This window comes from Salmo trutta, chromosome 22 (genome assembly GCF_901001165.1).
Source record: "Salmo trutta chromosome 22, fSalTru1.1, whole genome shotgun sequence".
In the NCBI taxonomy this organism is placed as follows: Eukaryota; Metazoa; Chordata; class Actinopteri; order Salmoniformes; family Salmonidae; genus Salmo; species Salmo trutta.
The window spans coordinates 31,703,946-31,720,338 of NC_042978.1; the positions used below are offsets into that span (position 1 = coordinate 31,703,946).

At 41.5% G+C, this 16,393-nt stretch overlaps 1 protein-coding gene across 5 annotated transcripts in view; it reads right to left on the reverse strand.

Annotated features, from left to right (window-relative positions):
* evi5b (ecotropic viral integration site 5b) overlaps positions 1 to 16,393 on the reverse strand; it is a 61,579-nt gene that overhangs the window by 9,374 nt on the left and 35,812 nt on the right. For 4 of the 5 annotated variants that reach the window (XM_029707727.1, XM_029707728.1, XM_029707729.1 and 1 more), the window contains 11 exons: positions 16,042 to 16,131; positions 15,640 to 15,737; positions 15,458 to 15,518; positions 15,211 to 15,264; positions 13,866 to 13,898; positions 13,285 to 13,431; positions 9,967 to 10,098; positions 8,839 to 8,979; positions 8,128 to 8,286; positions 3,898 to 4,044; positions 3,233 to 3,328 (listed from right to left, as the gene is read on the reverse strand). In XM_029707727.1, the coding sequence (XP_029563587.1) occupies positions 3,233 to 3,328; positions 3,898 to 4,044; positions 8,128 to 8,286; positions 8,839 to 8,979; positions 9,967 to 10,098; positions 13,285 to 13,431; positions 13,866 to 13,898; positions 15,211 to 15,264; positions 15,458 to 15,518; positions 15,640 to 15,737; positions 16,042 to 16,131 (1,158 nt within the window). The remainder of the gene's footprint in view (positions 1 to 3,232; positions 3,329 to 3,897; positions 4,045 to 8,127; positions 8,287 to 8,838; positions 8,980 to 9,966; positions 10,099 to 13,284; positions 13,432 to 13,865; positions 13,899 to 15,210; positions 15,265 to 15,457; positions 15,519 to 15,639; positions 15,738 to 16,041; positions 16,132 to 16,393) is intronic. The other variant, XM_029707730.1, reaches the window with a different exon arrangement.

Consider the following 16,393-nt stretch of genomic DNA (forward strand, 5'->3'; position numbering starts at 1 on the left):
TCACTAGCTGGCAGTGTCACAAAGTCATAAAATCTGATTTTAAACCTAACCACACTGCTAACCCTAATCATAGCCTTTAACGAAGACCAAAAAGAAAACTTTTGTTTTCATGAATTTTTACAATATAACCTACTTCGACTTTGCAACTGGCCCATTTAGAGGAAATCGCTCAGTTCTGCCTCCAGGACAAGAATCATCCCAAAAAACGCCAACCTGCCTTCCCAGACCTCCCAGTGGTTATTGTTGTACGGCTTTTGGCTAGTGACATGGTGGCTTGTTTCCCTCTGACAGATGGGCATTTCAGCATGGTTTAGATGGCCAGATCTCGTGTTCAGTTTCATGCTTGTTTTCTCTCTACAATCAATCTTGGTTTATATGGCAGAGTAGCGTTAGATTGATTCTGTGCAATCTTGTGACATATCATGTCCGACCCAAAAAACAATAGTTACCCCAATAACAATAGTTACACTAATTATATTAGTGTTAAAAACAAACACCTATAGAAAACACAAGACAGGAAACATGACTTTTTGACAAAGGAGATGACACTTCATTTCTTTGTAAAAGCAAACCACCATGTAAAACTGCAGACACAATTCTCAAGAGAGGAGTCCAAAAACACTGAGGAACCTCTAATAACCACTGAATTTGCAACAGCACATTCTAAAGCCCCCTGCTAAATATACATCTAAATCTGGGGAGCATATCATGCCTGCAGAAGGACAAAATCATAGATAGGCCTCCAACATGTCACCTCTGGTTCTAGTTGTCAGTTTGTCTTCGCCTCACAGTAGGAAGTGGTTTCTTGTCTTGACAAGAAGATAGCCGAGCTGTGGTATTATCATGGGTCACACATACATTCAGCTACTTTCATACTGCAAAAACCATGGATGTAAAAACCATGATGTCCATTTGACTATACGTTCAGTTTTATCGACTGAGCTCTATATACAGATATATTTATGGTAGTTTAGTACTGGAGGTTCTTTGAGACCCTATAATTGTGAAATTCTTTAACTCAAGATATAAATATAGACATCACTGGCGTGTTGTGAATACTTTCCAATAGCGGGCGGTAGTGCAGGTGGGCCATAGTGATGTTTTAGTTAGAGGAAGATCAGGTAGGCAGGCCGTCACAGGGGCTTTTTCAAGCTAAGAGTACTACAGTGGTAAGGGAAACACTGCAAGGTACAGTGGGCAGAAGTGGGCGACACTCATTGGATGAGTTAACTAAAGCTACACATAATACATTCCTATTTGGAGAAAGAAACAAAAAAAGGAACTTCTGAAGTTGTCAATTTTTGTCTATTTGTGTGCGAACCATCCTCCAACAAAGACTAAGTTTAAGGTTGAGCGAGACAGTACCCACTTTCTTCATTATTTGGAAAAAAGTAACTTGTACTGTGGCGCGGCTCACAAAGAGCAAACCTCTCATGTTATAGCATGCCATCAGACTCCTTTTATGGGTCTTTATTCGAGGTGTTAAATGCAGTGGACAGCAATTTATCAGTCATTGCTTTCTTGTACTCTTACCCCTGGGTCTACAACCAGAGCGACTGAGAGCTAAGGTAACACAGGCCATCTACCCACAACCTTAAGAGCTGCAACCAGGTACCCAAACCACAGACCAAGAGTTTGTCACTGGCACCACACAAAGTGGTTATACATAGGGAAAATACCTGTTTTGTCTGTCTGGCAGAGACTGTTAGCATCCTATGCACAGCATATTCAGAGAAGGCTAGATTAAAAAGTAACTCAGTTTAGTGAAGATTGAGATTATCATCGGAGGCAAATAATGGTTTCATAGGATGACGAGAGAGTGTGAGGGGGGCGGTACTCGGTAGTGGTGAACGCTGGTGTTGATGCACTGTTGTTGTTGAAGCGCCTAGTAACAAAACCTGACTATACTGTGTGTTTGTGTGTGTGTGTGTGTGTGTGTGTGTGTGTGTGTGTGTGTGTGTGTGTGTGGAAGGGATGTTGGTTTGAAAAAGTCTATTGACACGGATTCAAATGGTGAGTTCTTGAAAATATCACATTTAAGATGCTTAACAATGCATATAAGGCTGTCTATTTCTTGTACACCATTTTTAATTAACTCTGTGGTATAGGCTAACTGTGGGTATAAAGGGTATATTAGAGGGTGTATGTGTGTGGGCCAATGGTGTGAAGAAAGCAGACAGTCTGACACTTAGTTAACTCGTGATGGGAACGTTTCTGAAACACCAACACGTTGACTCGACGGGTTGAGACATCAAAGCTTCTGCATTAACATTTCTTCAGACTCAGAGCTGATGGAAAGAACTGAAGCAATCTGTCAGTCTCCCCTGATTATTCTCATGACAGAAAATGAGTTAGTGTTGTATCGTGTATAGTTTTACACACATACAACCCCAACACCACACTAGATAAGGAACCGCAGCATGATATGAAGAGACGCACACAGAGGTTTCAATAATCTGACAAATCATTAGCACAGGAAGTGCATAGGTTATTTTCTACTGGCAGACAATCTGTTTAGCTGCTGCTAATACATTAAACACTAACCTATCTTTTCTTCTGACGGTACAAAACACTACCTTTCCATGATGTTCAGTTATTTCAGAGAAAGGTTGATCTCAATCTCCAAATACATAGTTCAGGGTCTTAGGTTTTTGTCACAGGTTATTTGGACGTATCAGCATTGGGCGAAGGCGGTGTTTAAACTGCTTGGCTTCGACAGATGATAAACATAGTTGAAAATATCTGACCAAATAACACAAGCTTTTAGTTCTGGTTTAACTGAGAGTACCAAATCAAGCATGAGCATGGTTGGTATGATATGCTAGACTATAAGATGTCACACTGTCCTTCCGGGAGATGATCATGGTTTCTTGGTTCACCTTTCACCTCTGCAGTAAACTGCCACTTTAAAAATACCCCACCTTCTTCCTCACATCAACAAAGAACACAAATAGATACAGGCTCTAAACTGTAAAACCTTCTTGGGGCGTCTGTCAAGAGTTGATGCACTCAGAGTTTGCCTGTGTGCTCATATGTTGGAGTGGGTATGGAGTGTTGAACTGTGGGTTATGGTGAGGAGAAGTCTATGGGCTGGACACAAATTAAGCAGAGTCATGGACTATGAAGTACTGTCAATATAGATTAAAAGTACTTTTAGTCCATGACTAGGCTAAATGTTCTGCACCAAGCTAGTGTGACAGTGAGGGAGGGAGGCCGGGGTTAAGTACTGTACCTGTATCTCCAGTTCAGAGATCTGTTGCTGCAGCTCGGCCATGGCAGCGATGTTGTCAGCCTCTCTCAGCCTCACCGCCATCACCTCCTCCTTGTTCTGAAACAAACAAATGAACAAACACTGTCAGGCCAGTGTCACTCAACTGAAGTAATGTTTCTAGAGTGTTACCAAAGACATGTTGACAGCCATTACACACTGTAAGCACCAGGGTCACAACAACGTGCATCTGAGTGCTACTCTTAACACAAACTTTGAACCTTCTGAAACAGTTGTTTAGTATGATTCCTGCAGTAATCCCAGAGAGACAAGGGGTGTTGCTGAGCTGCACAGAGGTTTCACACACACACACACACACACACACACACACACACGCACGTTTAACATCAGCAGCACAGAGATGTTATCTGAAGATGTCAAGCAAAACTGCTTCCCTCTTCAGAACCTGGACTCTGAAGATCTGATTTTAACAAGAAGCAACGGATCAGATTAAGGATGATTTTTGACAACTCATCAAACCAGTGATTGAGAAATATTTCCAGTTTGACTGATTGTGGGGCCGATACACTCATACCCATTTCACAATATCATGCCGACCCAAACCAAACTGTGCCGGCTGAGATATTTTCTTGGCTCTAGTCATCTCAACAGCACATACTTTTTCTTACCTTGCACTCAATCTCTGCCTGTTTGCGTTTGATCTCCTGCAGCTGAATGTGTAGGCCCTTATTCTGGGCCGTCAGCACAGTCACACGCTCCTGAAAGCCCCGCCCCTCCTGCTCCGCCCGACGCAGTTGGTTGCTATGGATCTGGTTCTGCCGGAGGGGAAGGATATGGTAGGTAAATATTGGGAGGGGGCAGTTTACTCATCACACATTTCTGTTATTCTAGAATAGTCTCTATTCACAACTCCACTGTAATATCACAAGAGGCAACCCATTTAAAGCAAGTACTATAGCTTGAATCTGCTTAATGGCATTGTTCACCTACTACATTAGAAAGTAGTAACTTAACTCTGAATACAACACATCCTTATGGGAGCTACTGACAGTAAAGAATATGTACCTCTGCTGCCCCCTAGTGGTTGGACAATGCAATGGAAAAGGCAATTTGTTTACTCTCACACATGCATGTGAAGATAAATTGGTACTAGGGCTGCATGACATGTTAACCTCTTGGCGTTACCCTAGGATAGGGGGCGCATTTTGAAAAACATTTGTGCCCATTTTAAACGGCCTACTACTCAAACTCAGAAGCTAGGATATGCATATAATTAATACTTGTGGATAGAAAACACCCTAAAGTTTCTAAAACTGTTTGAATGGTGTCTGTGAGTATAACAGAACTCATATGGCAGTCAAAACCCCGAGACCGATCGAAACAGGAAGTGGAATTCTGAATTGTGGACTCAACTTCACATCTTTGCCTATTAATCACACCGTGAGCTATGGTTCATTGAGCACTTCCTATTGCTTCCACTAGATGTCCCCAGTCTTTACAAAGTGGTTTGAGCCTTCTACTGTGGAAACTGACAGAATGACACGCTGTTGAAATTGGTCACAGGAGGAGGGCCATCACCATTATGACGCCGGCGGCCCTGTCTACCCCCTCCTTTCGAAACGTTTTGAAACACAATACAATCGTCCCCCTCGAATCTTATTGGCTCTCTTGTTGAAACAGGCCCTGAAGATTTATGTTATACAACGTTTGACATGTTTGAACGAACCTAAATGGGGGGAAAATGTTTTTTTTTTTCCGAAATGGATCAGCTTTCAGACACGCTAACAACAGCAAGCTAATGGAACATAAAGGATGGACTTTTTCGAACGAAAATACATTTGTTGTGGACCTGGGATTCCTGGAAGTGCTTTCTGATAAAGACAACCAAAGGTAAGGGATTATTGACAATAGTATACAAGATTAGATGTGATATGCGATTGTTCCAAGATGGCGCAGAGCTGTATTTACTAGGTAATTTTCTGAGTATCGCATCCCCTTTTATCGCAAAGTGTGATTACCCAGTAAAGTTATTTTTAAATCTGGTATTACAGGTGCTTTCAAGAGATATTCATCTATAAATCTTAGAATGACAATATTACATTTTTAAAATGTTTTCGAATAGTAATTGAGTAAATTGTAGCACTGTTTCCCGGGATGCATTTGAGGGAAAATAGTTAGTCAACGTCACGCGCCGATGTAAAATGCTGTTTTTATATATAAATATGAACTTTATCGAACAAAAGAATGCATGCATTGTGTAACATGATGTCCTAGGTGTGTCATCTGATGAAGTTTGTAAAAGGTTAGTGCTGCATTTAGCTGTTTTTTGGTTATTTGTGATGCATGTGGTTGGTCGGAAAATGGCTATGTGGCTACTTTTACGATGTACTCCTCTAACATAATCTAATGTTTTGCTTTTGCTGTAAAGCCTTTTTGAAATCGGACAACGTGGTTCGATTCAGGAGAGGTGTATGTATAAACCAATATAATTTGAAAAAAAAAATTGAAAAAAAAATTATTACATTTTGTTATGCTAATGGCGATATGATTTTTTGCTGGATGTGGGACGGAGGCCGCACAGGGGTTAAACACCGCAAAAATGTTTGATGCCGTTAATCGCATCTCCATTTCACAGAACGGAACCTTTTAAGCGCATAACACAACACGGAACACAGTTACGGTCAATACTAGTGCCTTTACATTGCTGAAGACCTTGTGCCTCTTGCCAAAATCTTGTCTAGGTTATGCCCAATATTACTGGAGCTATGTTTTTTCTTTCTGCCGCGGATTCATGAGCATGTCACGGGCCATTTTAACCTGTCTGGGCTAGGGGGCAGTATTTTCATGGCCAGATGAAAAACGTACCCAATTTAAACAGGTTACTACTCTGGCCCAGAAACTAGAATATGCATATTATTAGTAGATTTGGATAGAAAACACTCTGAAGTTTCTAAAACTGTTTGAATGGTGTCTGAGTATAACAGAACTCATATGGCAGGCAAAAACCTGAGAGAAATCCAAGCAGGAAGTGAAAAGTCTGGGAATTGTAGTTCTTTTGATTCTCTATCGAAGCTCCAGTGTCTGTGGGGTGACGTTGCACTTCCTAAGGCTTCCATTGGCTGTCTAAAGCCTTCAGAAAGTGGTTTGAGCATTTTCCTGTCATTGGGCAGAGTATAGTCTCAGTTACTGAGTGGTCTGCCTGGCAAAACAAAGGGATTGGATATGCTCGATCCCGCGAGCGCACCCCTCCTTTTTCTTCTTGAATGAATATGCTATTGTCCGGTTGGAATATTATCGCAATTTTACGTTAAAAATACCATAAAGATTTATTTTAAACAGCGTTTGACATGCTTCTAAGTACAGTAATGGAGCATTTTGACTTTGTCTCTCGTTCCGCGCTCGCGCATTATGCCTTTGGATAAGTGATCTGTACGCACGAACAAAACGGAGGTATTTGGACATAAATATGGATTATTTGGAATAAAAACAACATTTCTTGTGGAAGTAGCAGTCCTGGGAGTGCATTCTGACGAAGATCAGCAAAGGTAATACAATATTTCTAATACTAATTCTGAGTTTAGGTTGCCCCGAATTTGGCGGGTGTCTGAATAGCTCGCCGTGATGGCTGAGCTATGTACTCAGAATATTGAAAAATGTGCTTTCTCCGTAAAGCTATTTTAAAATGACACAGCGGTTGCATAAAGGAGTAGTTTATCTATAATTCTTAAAATAATTGTTATGTATTTTGTCAACGTTTATGATGAGTATTTTTGTAAATTGATGTGCACATTCACCGGACGTTTTGGTGGGAATACATTTTCTGAATATCACGCGCCAATGTAAAATGCTGTTTTTGGATATAAATATGAACTTTATCGAACAAAACATACATGTATTGTGTAACATAATGTCCTAGGAGTGTCATCTGATGAAGATCGTCAAAGGTTAGTGCTTCATTTCGCTGTGTTTTGGGTTTTATTGACATATATGCTTGCTTGGAAAATGGCTGTGTGATTATTTTTGTCTCTGTACTCTCCTAACATAATCTAATGTTTTGCTTTCGCTGTAAAGCCTTTTTGAAATCGGACAATGTGGTTAGATTAACGAGAAGTGTATCTTTAAAATGGTGTCAAATAGTCATATGTTTGAGAAAGTTGAATTATGACATTTTGTTGTTTTTGAATTTTCCGCCCTCATATTTCACTGGCTGTGTCCCGCAGATGGGACTAGCCCATAGAAGTTAAACTACTTTGATAACAAACATTGTTTAGCTAGGTAGTCATGTTACCTAACTAGCTATCAACCTGATAACTTGACCACTGACTAGGCTATGCACAAATTTGGATGGTACAGGAAGAACTGAAAAGGAATAGGCTTCTCAAAGATATTTCTAAAGGTGGGGTGTGTATAATTGTGTGTGTGTGTGTGTGTGTATGTGTGTGTGTGTGTGTGTGTGACAGAGGATGTGTGTGAGAGCGGGAGTAAGTGGGCGAGTTCGTTTTGTATTGCCTGGTGCCCCGGATGGGTGGAGATTTCACTTATGGACCAATGGAATGGCCTAAAATGTGCAAACTCCGCCCACCCGGAGCACCAGGCCATACAAAACTACCTCGCCCAGCGAGAGGGCGAGTGTGGAGGCCTATGTGTGTAAAGTTATCTGAACAGGACAGATGGTTACAGTGTTTTCATAATTGTTGGACATATTTAAAAGGTCTTTGTTCTTTGAACCCATAAAGCCAGTTCTTTTTTACTATAATCACACTCATTTAGAATGCCTGAAGATTAATTAATACTTGAGCAAATTCAAAAATGTACTCAATTATTTTAATCATTTGACAGCCATAATTGGTACACGACTAATATTTCTCCAAAGCCTGACCTGTGTGTGTCTGACTGACCTGTGTCTCCAGCTCCATCATCCTCTGACGTGTCTCTCTGAGCTCTGCCTGGGCCTCAGCCTCCCGTAGCCTGACACTCATCAGCTCATCCTGCAGCTCAGACACAGCATTCTTCCTAGGGTTGTCCTTCCAGCGGCCTGCCGTACGCGCCAGGTGACGCTGTAGGACCAGGGGGAGAGGGGGGAAGCACACAGTCAACCAAAGATGTTCGGACTCGACACACCTAAAATAGCAGTCCTCAACTCATACACACATGGAGATTGAGCAAGATGACAAAAATACATTTAACATTTACATCGGGTATATTCATGTTAATCCTCTCTGGGTCTCTTAGTGATGTGTCTTGGGCAGGAGTACTCATGGTACAGCTGAGCTAGTCAAGTCAAACACATAACAAATTATATTTTAAGTTCATCAGATTCAATACACTATAGACCTACAGAAGGAAAGTTTTATTGCTCATCCATATAGTTATATATTCTTAATTCCATTCCTTTACTTAGATGTGTGTGTATTTGGTATATGTTGTGAAGTTGTTAGATATTACTTGTTAGATATTGCTGCACTGTCGGAACTAGAAGAACAAGCATCTCGCTACACCCGCAGTAACATCTGCTACACACGTGTATGTGACCAATAAAATGTTATTTGTTAATGTGTTTGAATCTTCCATGTGTGTGTATGGTGTGGAGAATAGATGTTCATCCTCACCTGCCAGTGCTCCTCCAGGTCTCTGACCTGTTGTCTGAGCTCCTTCAGCCCCATCACAGCCTCAGCCTCTCTCAGCTTCACTGCTATCAGCTCTTCCTGCAACCGCACCACGTTGGTGTCATCTGGCAGAGACGTGTTCCTCTGGGGGACATGCAACCAAAACAATGACTGAGAAGACTCAACTTCAGGATGCTTATATCACGGGACAGTAAAATACCAGGGATGTGTTCAGCAGGGCACAACATTGTGGAATTTTCCGATTTAAATGTTTACCGTAATTTCCGGACTATTAAGCGCACCTGAATATAAGCCGCACGCACTGAAAAATTAAAAAAATATATATTTTGAACATAAATAAGCCGCACATGTCTATAAGCCGCAGGTGCCTACCGGTACATTGAAACAAAAGAACTTTACACAGGCTTTAACGAAACACGGCTTGTAACAAAAATAAAAAATTAGCAGTAAGCTTTAGTTGTTTTTTTGCACTGAGTCAATTCCTCACGCTGCCGTTTCCAACGTCTTATCATCGACTCATTAAGACCAAGCTCCCGTGCAGCAGCTCTATTTCCTTTTCCAACAGCCAGATCAATCGCCTTCAACTTGAAAGCTGCATCATATGCATTTCTCCGTGTCTTTGCCATGATGAGGGTGACAAAATGACTACCGTAATCAGAATGATGGGAAGTTTGAGAGTGCTCGATTTAATCTAAACAGTAAACCAAAAAGTTGTTTGACCTTAACCCGTTCGGCAATTTCATTGGTCTAATGAAAGCTTCATGCCGCCAAAAAACTGAGCACGTCACAGAATGTTTTTTTTTGGAAAAAAAAAATTGAAAGCGGGAAAAATCCATATTAGCCGCGTCATTGTTTAAGCCGCGAGGTTCAAAACCTGGGAAAAAAAGTTGCGGCTTATAGTCCGGAATTTACGGTACTTAGAAGAAGAAAAAAAACCTAGTCTCTACATATAAAAAAAGGAATCACGTCCACTCTGGTCATGACATTTATATCTGCAATATCCCACAATGTTTGCCTATTCCATGTGGAATGCCTGACAAAGGTGTGGGACTAGGAGGCACCGTGACAGTGTGTGAATTGATGATAGACAGTTTGAGCCAGGTAACACACCTTCTCTATGTCCAGGATCTTGTCTTGCATCTCCTTGAGGGCACACTGGGACTCAGCCTCCTTTAGCCTGGCCTGAACCAGCTCTCTCTCCAACTGCAGGATGGACTCCTCTGTGTAGCGCGGGATGCCCTTCTACATAGGGAGGAAGCAGGAGGAAGAGGAGAGAGGAAGAAGAGAGAGTAAGGAAGCAATCTAGAGTCAGAGCTTTATATGACTCCGGGAAACCGGCCCAGTGTCCTTAAGGTTGGTCTCTGAGTAGAAATATTATGTTGAATCTTGAAATAACTGGTAATTCAAATGACCGACTTCAAATCACACTGTCTCGAAACAATACAAATGTAATGTATAACAATATACATGCTATACATTTTCACTCAGGTATATACAGTTGAAGTCGGAAGTTTACAAACACTTAGGTTGGAGTCATTAAAACTTGTTTTTCAACCTCTCCACAAATTTCTTGTTAATAAACTATAGTTTTGGGAAGTCGGTTAGGACATCTACTTTGTGCATGACAAGCACTTTTTCCAACAATTGTTTACAGATTATTTCACTTAAAATTCACTGTATCACAATTCCAGTGGGTCAGATGTTTACATACACTAAGTTCACTGTGCCTTTTAACAGCTTGGAAATTTTCAGAAAATGATGTCATGGCTTTAGAAGCTTGGATGCATTTCAAGGCCTACCTTCAAACTCAGCGCCTCTTTGCCTGACATCATGGGAAAATCTACAGAAATCAGCCAAGATCTCAGAAAAAAAATTGTAGACCTCCACAAGTCCGGGTCATCCTTGGGAGCAATTTCCAAATGCCTGAAGTGCCACATTCATCTGTACAAACAGTAGTATGCAAGTATAAACACCATGGGACCACACAGCCGTCATACCACTCAGGAAGGAGACGCGTTCTGTCTCCCAGAGATGAACGTACTTTGGTGGGAAAAGTGCAAATCAATCCCAGAACAACAGCAAAGGACCTTGTGAAGACGCTGGAGGAAAGAGGTACAAAATTATCTATATCCACAGTAAAACGAGTCCTATATCGAAATGACCTGAAAGGCCGCTCAGCAAGGAAGAAGCCACTGCTCCAAAACCACCATAAGAAAGGCCAGACTACGGTTTGCAACTGCACATGGGGACAAAGATTGTACTTTTTGGAGAAATGTCCTCTGGTCTGATGAAACAAAAATAGAACTGCTTAGCCATAATGACCATCATTATGTTTGGAGGAAAAAGGGGGAAGCTTGCAAGCCGAAGAACACCATCCCAACCGTGAAGCACGGGGGTGGCAGCATCGTTGTGGGGGTGCTTTGCTGCAGGAGGGACAGGTGCACTTCACAAAATGGATAGCATCATGAGGAAGGGAAATTATGAGGATATATTGACGCAACATCAAGACATCAGTCAAGAAGTTAAAGCTTGGTCGCAAATGGGTCTTCCAAATGGACAATGACCCCAAGCATACTTCCACAGTTGTGGCAAAATGACTTAAGGACAACAAAATCAAGGTATTGGCAGTGGCCATTACAAAGCCCTGACCTCAAGCCTGTATAAAATTTGTGGGCAGAACTGAAAAAGCGTGTGCAAGCAAGGAGGCCTACAAACCTGACTCAGTTACACCAGCTTTGTCAGGAGGAATGGGCCAAAATTCACCCAACTTATTGTGGGAAGCTTGTAGAAGGCTACCCGAAATGTTTGACCCAAGTTAAACAATTTAAAGGCAATGCTACCAAATACGAATTGAGTGTATGTAAACTTCTGACCCACTGGGAATGTGATGAAAGAAATTAAAGCTGAAATAAATCACTCTCCACTATTATTCTGACATTTCACATTCTTAAAATAAAAAGTAGTGATCCTAACTCACCTAAGACAGGGAATTTTTAATAGGATTAAATGTCAGGAATTGTGAAAAACTGAGTTTAAATGTATTTGGCTAAGGTGTATGCAAACTTCCAACTTCCACTGTGTGTGTGTGTGTATTATATATATATATATATATATATATATATATATCAAACACACTGTAGTATTGTAAAACAAAAAAAACTATTTGCTAGCTACCTAGAAGAAGCTAGCTACCTAGAAGAAGCTAGCTACCTAGAAGAAGCTAGCTACCTAGTTCAACTGCTCGCCGCTAACAACTCCTCTAAAATAAACCAAGAAGTATGGCACTTCACTTTCAAAAACATTCTCTGCACCATTGATTTCCTCTCTAGGAGAACAAATGAGCCTCCCTCTTCCAAGTCATTATAAATGGTTAATGGATATAGCAGCACATTATGCAAAACACTGCTTCATTCACCGCAGTGCAGACATTATCACAACATGTTTCACCTCATCAATATTTAAGGGGTCTGTTTGACCAAAGGATATACAGCACCAAGAGAGGGTGCTGCTGGCCGGGGTACCATCCATTCCACAGCCATACATCAGATGCTTATAAATTCATGAATCCTTTCCTGGGAGTATGTTAACGGATGAAAAAGGTGGCTGAACTGTGTCAAACAGCATGTCCCGATTTCAAGTCATGCATGCAAACAGGATCATTATGTATAGTGAGAGAGAGCGAGTGCGTTCTGCAGTGGAGAGGTAGGGAGAATCCATATCCACTGTTATCATCACTCACTGCAGATTTAGTGCTAAGCAATGTACACATTTCAATTGGCCAGGCCTGGTGATCACCCCTCCCATTGAGGGCACTGTAATACTGCCATTTACGAAGGCGCTTAAATCCAAAGCAGTTTACAGTACAGTGAGTACATACAATTTTTGTAAGAACGTGTCTCCTGCATTTCCATCACCACCAGAGGCGGCACAGGTGCACGTGCCCCATCAGATCTGCCCTGTTTAAAATTAAATACAAACATATATTTTTCTTGTTTCTCTGTAATACTACTAGCCACCTATCAACTGTATAAAGTTGTCTTTAGCTAGACCAGATAGGTTCCCAATCTCCCAAGAAGACATTTCAGACCATCAATCAAGTTATATTAGCTAGCTTGTCTAGCTTAGATGGCATGCCTGATGGCAAGGTTGCTAGACTTTAGAAAAGCAAGCAATTAGTAAATGTACATTTACTAATTGCTTGCTTTATATATATATATATATATATATAAAAACGATATATAATAATAATAATAATAATAATAATACACACCAGTCAGGAGGATACAGACAGCTCAAGAGGCATATTTAAATATGCATTTTTTTTTTTACATAGAATTAAGCTTATCCTCACATTGTGCCCCCCCTGATCACCACTGTACCAACTGAGCCATACAGGACCTTCAACTTGAGCACTGTGCTTCTCCTTACCAATAGGGGTCTCTGCTGGAGATCCCTGATGGTGCTCTGTGCTAGCTCCAGCTGAGCTGTGGCCTCTTCGCTCTGCTGCCTGACCGTGGCCAGCTCCCGCATGACCAGGTAGGTCTCCTCTGCCTCCTGGGCACGCGTCACTTGTCCCTTTAGGACATAACCAAGCGAGGGGTCGGATGAGCAGGGTGCACCACGGGGGTGGGATGGACGGAAGGGGTGGGCAAATCAAAGATTATTTAAAAATGGGATTTGGAGTTTAGAAACGCATGCTGTTTTTTTTCTCTGCAAATGTTTTGACAGTCTTATTGGTTGACTGATTGATAGCTCTAAGCATTTTGTTTTGGCATGGTTCGAGATACATGCGCATGCTGGGAGATTAGTTATTTTTTCTGATTTCAATGTCCTCATTTTACATTAATTGATAAAAAAAATACTGTAATCGGAAAGACATTTATTGTGCCATCATTTAAAGGTAAAATTATGAGCATGCAAAGCTACATTGAGATACAGAGAAATCTAAGTGGTGAAAATTGCAATGTGAGATGGGGGGGGGTAAAGGAGGAGAAAAATAAGGTTTATACCTGGATCAATCTATCTGCCAATGAAGCACTTTCCTACAAAACAGAAATATCCACAAGAGAGATAAAGCAAAGAGAGAGACCAAATAACAGTTATAACCTAAATATAAACAAAACACTTGATTTTGTTTTTGAAAAGGGAAATTCAATGTTCATTGTCCTTCCTCCGTCATTTTGGCAACCGATTAAGTCTATACATTATTTATGAACAATTCGAGAAATCTTAAATTCCACTTCAGTTGAATTTTCAGTTAGCCGTGCATTAATGTCAATGGGAAAGGTTAGGATACGCCACATAGTGTCTTAGTAATTTAGCCAGTTTCGGAGGTAGAAAAGGAACATGGTCTTCAGGTGTGGTGGTGATAAGTCGTCGTGGTAAGGTTGTGGGGGATAAAGTGGTGACAAAGTGAGAATTAGGTGGTGGTGGTGAGAGACACATGGTGATGAGTTTCAAACAGGCAAAGCAGAAGACTAAGGCTGAACGGGGCTAAGAGGAAAAGCAGCATTAGAAGTTAGCTATAAAACAGCAAAATAACAGTTGTTTAGATGAAGCCATGCTTTTTAAGTTCGTGCCACACGGTTAAGTTTTAGAAGCTGTTGTGTCATTCCAGTTAATATTTTGGGTATGACGTTGCAGTCGTCGACTGTTGTTTGAAGCGATACTGTTATATGAGTGAGTGGTTATGTCCCAGACAGAGCCTGGTCATTTGGGACAGATACTCAAGCCTCTGCATGGCGCCCTGGTACTCTGACCAGGCCTGGCAATGCCTGTATCTTTGTGCTCTGACAAACACAGAGGAGGATCCCAACAACATGCACAACAAAGGCAGCCGTGTACTCTGGCATGCAGTGCTCCTCTGCATCATCTTAGAGTGTACAGCCATCCCTCTCACAGTGAGTCCGTCAGGCGTTTTACAGCTTTAGTTAGTTAGTGTCCGGTGGAATTACAAAGAGCCCCAGAATGTAGCCTTGTGGAGCTCCACAGCCAGCTACAGTTTTAGAGTCTGGCTTAACTGGTCCTGAGTGTGGATCTCAAGACTGAGACATGCATATCAATGGAAGACTTCGATTCCAAAGCCAACTAGGATCCATTTATCCAATAAGATACACACCGACAACACTCACAGCCCAGTTAGTAACAACAAGACTCCGCCATGTGTCTTTAGTGACCAACAAGAGACGCATGAACAAGCGCTTGATGGTTTAATGTAGGGGGTTATGGTTTTGTTGTGTGAATAGCCACGACAAGCGTTCACTGGTATAATATGGCTTCTTATTATGACTGGTGTCATGACATAGGATGGCAAGGAGAGCCACGGTTCAACTTCTCCTCCTCCTTTTCACTCACTTTCTCCAGTGTGTCTATCCTCTGTTTCAGCAGTCGGTTCTCTGTGCGCAACCTCTGCAAAACAAAGACACGCAACACACAATAATTATTCCAAACATCATACAGAACTGGGTTTTTAAGTACAGTGCACTCGGCTTAGGGAGAGTGCGGTTATAGTGAACAAATGGAGCTGTACTGATGTGATGACTATAAGAGCGCACTGTACTACTGCCAAACTAAAAACGTAGGCTACTGCGCCACCACTCACCTTAATCTCCACCTGCTCCTCCATCTCCTTAGTTTTGATTGTAGTGTATTCCTTTTCCAACCTGAAAACAGGAGTCATACAGCATCAATACAGAGCACCGCCAACACTTGTACTTGCTTCAAGCATAAATCTCCAGTAACCCGGCCTAGACCACAGAGAGCAAGCAGAAATGTACTACTCACTTCTTCATCTTCTTGGCGTTGTACTTGACATTATAAGCAGCCAGGATGACCTTGTCTGGTCCACTTTCCAGCTGGTGGGGAATGACCCTCTGAAAGTACTACAGCAGAGCAGGGAAGACAATGGGTGAGGACCAGACATACATGCTCACATAAAGCAACTTCGAGTGCGTTTGTCTTTCAATCTGTATGCCATAAGCCTGGTTCCAGATCAGTTTATGCGGTCTAGCCAACTCTTATGGTCATTGACACAACAGAACAAACAGATCTGGGACCAGATTATGCATCTTATGCCTGCTGGCAATAAATGCCCCTCAGGGATGAAAAAAGTGTATTGAATTGATAATTGTGTGCATTAACTCAGACGGGGTTGTTATTCCAATGTTTATGGCTGCTCAATCTTACCTGTAACATTCCCTCCATATCAAGCTGTATGAGTTCTGCCTGATTCATCTGTAGGATGGCCAGCCCCACACGGAACACTATCTCCAGACCCTGAGACAAAAGAAGCACTGTGTTAATGAGGTGAAATCGAATTTTAGTCCATAAGATTTTAAGTTATGGGCTTTTGGCCAAGGCCACCAGAGGGTGCAAAATGCTTGCATTTACTCACAGCCCATTGTGTTTGCTGTAATACAAACTATATTCTAGACTCACTCGGTAGACTAGAAGTAGATTGTCAAACATGAGTAAATCAGAAATAATTCTTTAAAGCTACAATCTGGGATTTGTTTATCAGCAAAATGGCAGCCCTGAC